Source organism: Sapajus apella, unplaced genomic scaffold, assembly GCF_009761245.1.
Source record: "Sapajus apella isolate SASKATOON/1434 unplaced genomic scaffold, GSC_monkey_1.0 scaffold47, whole genome shotgun sequence".
In the NCBI taxonomy this organism is placed as follows: Eukaryota; Metazoa; Chordata; class Mammalia; order Primates; family Cebidae; genus Sapajus; species Sapajus apella.
Window position 1 is genome coordinate 12,834,231 of NW_022436987.1, and position 10,563 is coordinate 12,844,793.

Consider the following 10,563-nt stretch of genomic DNA (forward strand, 5'->3'; position numbering starts at 1 on the left):
TGCATTCTATGAGAGGCGTGCAGGGAGCGTGTGGTGTGCATTCTGTGAGAGGTGTGCAGGGAGTGTGTGGTGTGCATTCTGTGAGAGGCATGCAGGGAGCATGCAGTGTACATTCTGTGAGAGTGTGGTGTGCATTCTGTGAGAGGTATGCAGGGAGTGCGTGGTGTACATTCTGTGAGAGGCGTGCAGGGAGTGTGTGGTGTGCATTCTGTGAGAGGCATGCAGGGAGTGTGAGGTGTGCATTCTGTGAGAGGCGTGCAGGGAGCATGTGGTGTGCATTCTGTGAGAGGAGTGCAGAGATTGTGAGGTGTGCATTCTGTGAGAGGCATGAACAGAGTATAAAGTGAGCATGGTGTGCAACTTGTCTGCAGTTTATCAGGTGCTCATACCTATGATGCCACAAAGGCATATGGAAGAATACAGGTAAGGACAAACTGTCCTTCCAAGAACATGTACCTGTCAGCTGTGTCCTGGGCTCACACACTGGACCTAAGGCACAACCTCCTGTGCAGTGTCACAGGCAGAGGAGACAGATGAACATCTTCTGGCTTTTCAGGAGTCCTTCTATGCATAAAGAAGAAGGCAGTTTTGAGAGGCCTTCTCCTCCATCCTTCTGCCTGCATCCATACCAAGTTAGTTCAAGACCATGTACTCTTTGAGGAATATGACATTGGTAATATTATTTTTACATCTGACTTAAATCCCTAGTGTTGCAAGTTGAATTCACATTTTTTTTTTTCTGGTGCTTTCAAAGGTGAAGGTAGTGAACTCTCCTTTCATGTAGACCTCCTCAGCTAGGAGCCTAATGTCTTTAGGCTGGAAGAATTAGCACCTCCATGAGCCCTGGCTGCTTGAACACTTCTAGTCATTAAGTTATTGTCACCTTATTTGTGTTGTTTAGTAAACAGTGAGTGTGTATTTGGACCCCAGGAATCCAGCCCCACAAAGACCCCAGGGCTCACCTCTGAGGCAGAGAAAGGCTTTAATTACACAAAGTATAAGCTTGAAGGAGGGAGTCTGGATGAATGAATGAATGAATGAATGAACGCTTTGGGTCTTCCCAGAAGCCACGCAACAGTGAGTTCTTAAGCCTGACCTCAGCTTCCCCTGCCTGCTGGGCAGTCTCAGCTCCTGCTACTTTCACTCAACTGGCTTCCCAGTCCCTGGGAAAGAACCCCAGTGAGAGGCATTGTGAGGGGTGCATGGAATGTGAGGTGCACATGGCATGTGGGGCCTCGTGGAGAAAGAGCTGGGTGGCTACAGGGTCCCCCTACAATGCCAAGCTCACATGGGTCACATCCCATGCCCTTCAGCCCTTTCCCGGGGTAGCAGCCCACCCTCATCTCACATCCTGAATTGGGCTAAAGCTTAGCTCTAGATGAATTTATAATTAAATTTAAAAATCACATCTAGAGAATTCCCTCTTAAATGTAAGTACTATGTCAGTTTTGGAGGGAGTTTTAATAAACCTATTAAAGAGGGGGATAAATAGCTGTAGCCTATTATGCCTAATTCTTCAAGAATCTCTTGGTTTGTAAGATATTCTTTCATTAGAAGTAACAAATTGCCAGGCTCGGGTGACTCATGCCTGTAATCCCAGAACTTTGGGAGGTTGAGGCGGGCAGATCACCTGAGGTCAGGAGTTCGAGACCAGCCTGGCCAACATGGTGAAACCTTGTCTCTACTAAAAATACAAAAACATTAGCCGGGCATGGTGGCGCGCACCTGTAGTCCCAGCTACTCAGGAGGCTGAGGCATGAGAATTGCTTGAACCCAGGTGAAGATTGCAGTGAGCCAAGGTCATGCCACTGCACTCCAGCCTGGGTGACAAAGCGAGATTTCGTCTCAATTAAAAAAAAAAGTAACAAATTGCCTATCAAACCCTATCCCCAAACTCTATCTCATGCCACCTCCACGCCTCGCCCTCAGCCCCCACAGCACAAGGTATCCTGGCAGGGCAGGAGCCATGCCTGCGTCCTCATAGAATTCTCTGCTTCTAGCAGAGGCGACTGACTAATCGAAGGTGCTCAATAATTATTTTGTTCTCTCTGCCTGAAGCGTTCTTCCCCAGATGGCCACATGGCTAACTCCCAAGCCCCTTTTAACTCCTTGCTCAAATGTCACCTTGTCAACCTGACCACTCTATTCAACACTACAGCTGGCCCCACCCTGGCACCTCAATCCTGCTCATCTGTTTGCTTGCAATATTTTTCTGCATGTGTCATCTTCTAACATCTATATAATAATTTATTACTATGTGCATTACTTATTGTCTGCCCTGCCCTGCTGGCATGTCAGTTCCACAGGGGCAAGAAACACGGTCTGTTTCGTTCTCCACCACATTCCTAGCACCTGAATAAATGTTTGCTGTATGAGTGAATGAATCACAGACTGGAGAACTGAGAGTGGGAATATCCCTGCCACCCCAATAGTGTCCCCACCCGCACACCCTGCACACTGGGTGGGAAGGGACATGCCATTGCTTGTCTTCCTGTTCCCTCCCTGCACAGTGCGGACCCCTGTCCTTCAACTCCCAGCTCAGCTGCCAGACTACCAAGCCCTGCTTGTCTGTGGGAGGCTGGAGAGTACCCCCAAAGGACATGTGGCCATCTGTGGGGAATCTTTAGGACCCTGTCCCTAATCTGGGACCATGTCTATATCCTGGCAATATCACAGTCCCTCCTGACCAACCCAGACTGGGCCCAGAGAAGGATCTATACCCATGTGGTGGGCAGATTTAGGCTTTCCCAGGGAGCAACGTTGGCAGGGGACAGAGGGGGGCACTCAGGGTGACCCAAGAACAGGAAGGGAAAGGCTGGGGACAGAGAGGGGACCTGGAGCTGGCCATGCCCCACCAGGCCCACTTGTGCTTTTACCTTCTGGCCCTTTGGTGCTCCCCACCTCCCGGCCAGATACGCAGCCTGTGTCAGCCCAAGTACAGAGGCCACAGGCCCAGCCTGGACAGGGGCAGGGTGCGTGAAGCCTGGGGCAGGTGCAGGCTGGATTGGGTTTCCAGAGGCTATATATATATAAAGGCTGCCCGGAGCCCCAGGACCGCTCCCTGAGGGCGCAACACTGTGGGGGCCCAGCCAGGCCTGCATTCCTATCCAGAGGCCAGCTCTCCATTTATAGCCCCAGGGCAGGCCAGCCAAGGGGGCTGAGTTTGGAGGACTGGAAAGGGCAGAGGGAGAAGGGGCAGCCCAGGCAGTGCTCCCTCCCAACTCCCCGACAAAGGAGCCCCTCAAAGTAAGGACAGCAGAAGCCAGGCCCAGGGCGAGATGTGCACTTGCCCCCAAGCACAGAGCCTACCATTCCTGTGTTGAGGGGTGAGGGGGCTGCCGGGGACCCCCTCAAAACTCCTCAGCCCATTGCTAGTGGCCCCTCACAGAACAAGTCCAGCACCTATGGAGAAGGGGTACCCATGACTAGATTGCAGTGTAAGAGTTTGAACTTTTTTGGCTTCCAAACTTGGTGTCCTTTTTCCCTCTGCTCCCCACCCAGCACTGGAACTAAAAGGACACCATGTCCCAGGTCAGACACACTTCTCCCTGCTCTGAGGACAGCATGGATGAGACGATGGTGTTGACAAACCTCTCTCCTAGAGGAGGCGCAACCAGAAGGGCAATCCCAGGCAGGCGTGGATGCCAGACCTGAAGGGGTCTGAAGTGGCCACTGAGTTCAGTGAGTTCCAAACTTTTTTCGAGCAACAGAAGCCTGGTAGCAAACAAAAGTCCCACTTGAAAGCCTAATATAAAGATGGCATTTTACCACTAGAGTGTGTGTGTGCTTTAAAACAGTGCTTCCTAATTGTGGAAGAAGATGTAGCTACAAATCAAGCTTAAAACTGTCAAAGCAGTTTAGATTTATAAGCCACAAGTGATAAAATATTAAATGTGTTTGGTAAGTTCAAACATGTAATATTTACTTATTTGTTGTAAAGGCAACTTGATGACAGTCTTGAGGAAGTTTTTGTGAACACAAAACACAAAAAGCCAAGTTGTAATCACTTGTCTCAGCATCCAATTTATTTTGTAGTTTCTTGCTTATTCAGATTTGGGGAAAATCTAGATTTGCATAGATAAGTGGTTTGAATAGCTCACCTGGGAATCTCTGAGTGCTCTTCAATTAAGTAGACTCATTCATTCATTCATTCATTCACCCAAGAAATATTGAGTGCCTACTACGCGACAGGCTTTGTGCTGAGTCTTGAGCAAGTACGAAGAAGTATTTGTTTCTAAATCATTAATACAAAAATTACTTACATTCCTCATTGTGAATATAGTAAAAAAAAAAAAAAAAAGAAGAAGAAGACACATCATAAATGCCAAATCTCTCTATAGTATATCACTACAATATTGCAGCATGCCATGTATAATGCCCAACAAAAGAGAAGATGCCCTAGGCAGATGGGTCTGAGTCTTGCCTAGGAAGAGCAAGTGCAATAGAACATGGATGTCTAATCATGTATGTGACTGCCCAGTTTTGAAGAAATACAACCATCCTCATTAATGTCACAGTTCAAGAAGTTCAAATATATGCATAGAGTTCCAAAGGGCATGAGGCCACTCATTCATTCATTGGACATTTATCAGGGGCCTACTGTGTGACTGCCACTGTGATGGTTTCTGGAAATGTCATTGTGAACAAAACGTCCTTGCCTTCATGGGGCTAAGTCAGTCATGAGCAAACTAATGAAGAAGATTATGAAGAGTGGCAGTGCCTGGAAGGAAATGAACAGGGTGATGTGACCCAGAGTATGGGGGGCAGTTATCTTAGAGGGAATAGTCGGAGATGTCCCGAGGAGGCAAGAAGTTCTATTATATAAAATGCAGCCAATCTTGGGGAAAGCCCAGATGACTATGCTATGATTTTAGAGCAGCAAGGACAAGACTCCAAGGCAGGATCCTGTTCAGAGTTTTAGAAGACAAGAAAAGAGGTCAGGCTAACTGGAGTGGAGGAATCAAAAAGAATGGTGGCTCCAGGTGTGGTAGGAGACACAGGCTGAGGCCAGTTCATGCAGGGCCTGATAGGCCAGGGTATGGAGATGAGATTTTACTATAAATGCAAGAAGCAGCTGCTGGAAAGTTTGAAGCAGAAGGGTGAGATCATCCCATTTACATTCTAAAGGTCTACTCAGGCTGCATTGTAGCAAATGGATTATACAGACTAGAGAGGAAATGAGGAGGGCAGCCAGGTTATTCTGGCAATCCAGAGCAGCAGTGTGACAGCTTAGTCCAGGATGGTGACGCTAGGGATGGACAGACTTGACACAGATCTTAGAGGTAGAGTGAGCAGCTCTTCCTCATGCCCAGACCTCTCCTCAGGAACTCCAGCCTCAAAATTCTCCCCGCCTACTCCACAACTTCATCTGGGTGTACAATATGCGTTTCAAATTTTGTCCAAACCTGGACACTTGATCTACCACCCACAAACCTGCTCTTCCTAACTCCATTCTTCCAGGAGTCATCCTTAGCTCCTCACTTATTTCACTTCCCACATACAATCATGAGTAAATATTGTTAGCTCCATCTTGAAAACATAGATCTCGAATTCAACCACCACTTTCCACCAGCTCCACTCATTGGGATTACTGCAATAGCCTAATAATTGGTCTCCCTGCTTCTGCCCTTTCCCTCCAGTAACCAGCATGCTCCTGTTAAAATGTAAGTCAGATGGTGACACTCTTCTCTTCTGCTGAAGCCCTCCAGTAGTTTTCCATCTCACAATACAACCCTTTTCTCTCTCACCCCATTTCCCACTATCCCTTTCACTCACCCTGCTGCAGGCATATCAGCCTCTTTGCTATACTTTAAGTCTGCCAAACACAATCCTGTCCCAGGACCTCTGCACATGCTTACCCTTCTATCTGGCCCTGCATATCTCCAGATATCTGCTTCCACCTCTCTTCACTCAGGCCTCTGCTCTAATGTCACAGATGGGCCTTCCCTATCCACTCCATAATCTTCATCTCTGTGTCCCCCTGCCTGGCTTTTTCTTCATAAAACTTCTAACATCCTGGTATCACGTACTTCCTTATTAGTTTCTCTTCTGTCACCCTGCTTACATTTACAGTGTAAGTGCCATGTAAGCAGAGTCTTGGTTTTGTTCATTGCTCTAGCCCCACACTTGGACTGACACGTGACATATAATGGATACTTAACAATATGTGAATTTCTGGGTGATCCCCTGCAGTTTGGGTGGGGTGAGACCAGGACTTTCCTGCCTTTGCCAGGATTTAGAGTTACCATCACCGCTGCTCCATCACACAGACATTACTGAATGAACAAATGAAGGTGGTCCTGTGGAGTAAAGCGAGGTGAGTACTCCATGAAAAGGAGACCTGCAGCACCACTACCAGCAGCAGAGAAGCGAAAAGGTAGGACCACAAAAGAGCGCTCTGGGTTTGGTGAGAAATGAGGACTTCTCAGGGCCCAGAAGGGCCAGCTAGGATGGCTTCCAGAAATTAGTGGGACACAAAGATCACTCCTGCTTAACTTTCTGGTTTCCAAGAGGGGAGATCCAGGCAGGGATGTATGGTCAACGGAGATTCCTACCCAGAGTGCCCAGAGGACTGTGTGAACTGCAGATTCAGGAAGAGGCTGAGAGGCCCCCAGGGGGGTGGCTGGTATGCTGAGGCTGGTACTGGAGCCAGAGATCCCATATCCCATGGGGTGGTTGCCTCCTCCTGTTTCCAGACCTTCCAGTGAAGCTGTAGGAAAGAGACACAGCTGGGGCCTGGAGACTATGTGGGACTCTGTCAGGGCTTGGTGCCATGGACCAGTTGTAAGCCTGCGGGACATTACATCCAACTCTGAAAGCCCAGTTGCTCACATAACCTACACCACCGCCTGAGGGCTTCCACATCCTTGGTCTCTTCAGACTTTCATCCCCACCACAATTACTCCAATAAATTACTGTCATCCCCAAATCTATAACTGGAAACTGAGGCTCAGGAAGGAGACACGACTTCTACAAAATCACAAAGTTGGGAAACCTGGAATCTGGACTCAATTGATCTGCAAACGGAACTCTCAGAGACTTCACTCCGAGGTCAGATTCTCAGGCCAGGTCCTGAAGTTTGCGACCTTGGCGAAATGCGCTTTCCTTGACTCAGCACCCGCGGGTGAGGCGGAGCCAAGCCCTGAGCAGAAGAGTTTTCTTCCCAGCTGAAGAGACAGCTCAGCCTAGACCCCAGGCCTGGCACTGGACACCCCTGCTGCGGAAACGTGCAGATTGAGATGGACAGGATTCCTAACCCGCGCAGGATCCGAGTTTGGAGAGATTGGCGCGGAGCTTTAGCAGCAATTCCCGATTCCTGTATAGCCGCAACTGGGTTTCTAAGCTTCTAGGGAAGAAGGACTGGGCCCAAGAGCCCCTGAGCAACCCCCAGGTTGGGGACTGGTGGAGTATCAGAGCCTCCACGACTCGTTTGTCTCGGTCTCGCCCACTTAAACTCTCGGGGTCTCTCCGCCTGTTGCTGCATGCGTTTCTCTGCCCCTGACGCTCTAAGCTTTCTGCTTTCTGCTTGTCTTTCAGCCTCTTTCAGTCCCTCTCTCACCGTCTCACTCTCTCAGCTCTGTGCCCCCAGTGACTTGCCTCTCTCCAAATCTCTCGCGACCTGATTTCTACACCCGCTCTAACCCTGGGTCCCCCACAAAGCAGGGGACAGAAGAGTACTCAACGACAGCTCAGTGGTGAGCGCGCGCAGCCAACGTTTCCAGCGGACACAGCAGTCGAGTGTTGGAGAGGTTCGAAAAGGGCGTGCCCGGGAGCCAAGTGCAGCCGCCCGGACTGCCGGTCGCTCCCTCCCTCCCTGCCCGGTAGGGGACGGAGCGCGCGCGCCAGTGTCGAGGGACGGGCGGGCGTGCTGGCCACTCTACAGCCCCCTGCGGCCACCCAGAGGACCCCCAAGCCCCGCCCTGCTGTGTTTCTATTGGCCTCGGGCTCCCCCGCCCCTAGCTGCCCGCCTGGGCTCGGGGCGTTTAGGCTACTACGGATAAATAGCCCAGGGCGCCAGGCGCGAAGCTAAGGGTGAGGAAGCCCCAGCGCGCTGCCTCCACTTTTCTTACCACAAATCAGGTGGGACAGGACAGGGAGGGGTGGGGACAGTTGGGTGTGCATTCAGACTTGCAGCACTTTGCTATTTACAGCCGGGGCTCCCGAGCGGCAGAAAGTTCCGGTCACCTCCTGCCGCTTGGGTTGGACGAAGCCAGGACCGTGCCGCGTCCCTGCCAGGATATGGAGCTACTGTCACCACCGCTCCGCGATGTAGACCTGACGGGCCCTGACGGCTCTCTCTGCTCCTTTGCCACAACGGACGACTTCTATGACGACCCGTGTTTCGACTCCCCGGACCTGCGCTTCTTCGAGGACCTGGACCCGCGCCTGATGCACGTGGGCGCGCTCCTGAAACCCGAAGAGCACTCACACTTCCCCGCGGCAGCGCACTCGGCCCCGGGCGCGCGTGAGGACGAGCATGTGCGCGCGCCCAGCGGGCACCACCAGGCGGGCCGCTGCCTACTGTGGGCCTGCAAGGCGTGCAAGCGCAAGACCACCAACGCTGACCGCCGCAAGGCTGCCACCATGCGCGAGCGGCGCCGCCTGAGCAAAGTAAATGAGGCCTTTGAGACACTCAAGCGCTGCACGTCGAGCAACCCGAACCAGCGGTTGCCCAAGGTGGAGATCCTGCGCAACGCCATCCGCTATATCGAGGGCCTACAGGCTCTGCTGCGCGACCAGGACTCCGCCCCCCCTGGCGCAGCCGCCGCCTTCTACGCGCCGGGCCCTCTGCCCCCAGGCCGCAGCGGCGAGCACTACAGCGGCGACTCTGACGCGTCCAGTCCGCGCTCCAACTGCTCCGACGGCATGGTAAGGCCTGGACCCCCGGCGGGAGTAGACGTGAGGGCGGCGCTTGGGACATCTGGGACGTGTTTCCGAGGGCAGGGAGCTATCCTTCCGGGAAGTCTGGGCCAGGATCCTTTCCGAAAGAGGACTCCTGTGTCCTGAGCAGCTGTCACTGGGGTAGCCTAATTGCTTTGGAAGCGTGCGGGCAAGCGTTTGAGTCGCAGCGCGGACGTGAAGATCTTTTTCTCTACTTACCCCTACTTCCAAAATGTAGATTTGTGCCCCTTGGTGACTGCCTGCCCTTGGTTTGGCTCTGCACGTTGAAGACCTCATCTCCTACCCACCCTTACCCCCCAACCATGACAGATATGGGCCCGGAACTCGAGGCTGAAACTAGAGTTGGGGAGGGGGCAGCTACAGGGAGTGGTGTTCGGGTCCCGCTGGACTGACTCAGTCGCCCTTGCTGTTTGCAGATGGACTACAGCGGCCCCCCGAGCGGAGCCCGGCGGCGGAACTGCTACGAAGGCGCCTACTACAGCGAGGCGCCCAGCGGTGGGTATTCGGGCTTCACCCTGCTCGCTTCTGCTCCCCACGTCCTCCTTGGAGCTGTCCTGGCTTCCCTCTATCTAGGACGCCCCCACCCCCACTCACACACGCTTCTGTCCCGGGAGGTGGTGCGGGCGATGAAATGCTAAGCAAGTAGCTCCCTCTCCTTTCAATCGTCCTGGACTCTGACAGGTCCTCATTTTCCAATCTGTCCCAAAGCACTGGGCCCGGGGGTGGGAGGCTTGTTCGCGGCCCCACCCCTGCTTACTAACCGAGACCTCCCCGCGCAGAACCCAGGCCCGGGAAGAATGTGGCGGTGTCGAGCCTAGACTGCCTATCCAGCATCGTGGAGCGCATCTCCACCGAGAGCCCTGCGGCGCCCGCGCTCCTGCTGGCCGAGGCGCCTCCGGAGTCGCCTCCGCGCGTGCCAGAGGCTGCCGCCCCCAGCGAGGGAGAGAGCGGCGACCCCACCCAGTCCCCGGACGCCGCCCCGCAGTGCCCTGCGGGTGCGAACCCCAACCCCATCTACCAGGTGCTCTGAGGGGCGGGTGGCCACACACCCGCACGAGGGATGGTGCCCCTAGGGTCCCTCGCGTCCAAAAGATTGAGCTTAAATGCCCCCTCCCAACAGCGCTTTAAAAGCGACCCTTCCCGAGGTGGGAGAGGCCAGATAACTGAAGTTTTCCGCCCCCCCCGCCCCCCAGGGCAAGGACACAGCGCGGCTTTTTTCCGCACAGCACCCTTCCTGGAGCCCCATTGCGATGGCCGCTCAGTGTTCCTCGGTGGGCCAGGGCTGAATCTTTAGGACTAGGTTCAGCTTTCTTGCGCCCTCCCCCATGGGGGTGAGACCCTAGCAGACCTAAGCCCTGCTCCTGGATGCATCGGTCATTTGAGGGGCGTGAGGCCCAGGTGCATTCCCGTCCCAATTGTAGCAGGTGTAACCGTAACCCACCCCACCCTCATCTAGTTCCCCGGTTCAGGACCACTTTTTGTAATACTTTTGTAATCTATTCCTGTAAATAAGAGTTGCTTTGCCAGAGCAGGAGCCCCTAGGGCTGTATTTATCTCTGAGGCATGGTGTGTGGTGCTACAGGGACTTTGTACGTTTATACCGCAGGCGGGCGAGCCGCGGGCGCTCGCTCAGGTGTTCAAAATAAAGACGCTAATTTATAC

At 53.0% G+C, this 10,563-nt stretch overlaps 1 protein-coding gene across 1 annotated transcript; it reads left to right on the forward strand.

Moving 5' to 3' along the window:
• The first annotated feature begins 6,822 nt into the window (after window positions 1–6,822).
• Window positions 6,823–10,563, forward strand: MYOD1 (myogenic differentiation 1). The gene is made up of 5 exons (XM_032240900.1): window positions 6,823–7,390; window positions 7,575–7,694; window positions 8,151–8,868; window positions 9,318–9,396; window positions 9,681–10,563. The coding sequence occupies exons 3-5, from the start codon at window positions 8,239–8,241 to the stop codon at window positions 9,929–9,931; spliced, it is 960 nt and encodes a 319-aa protein (XP_032096791.1). The 5' UTR covers window positions 6,823–7,390; window positions 7,575–7,694; window positions 8,151–8,238; the 3' UTR covers window positions 9,932–10,563.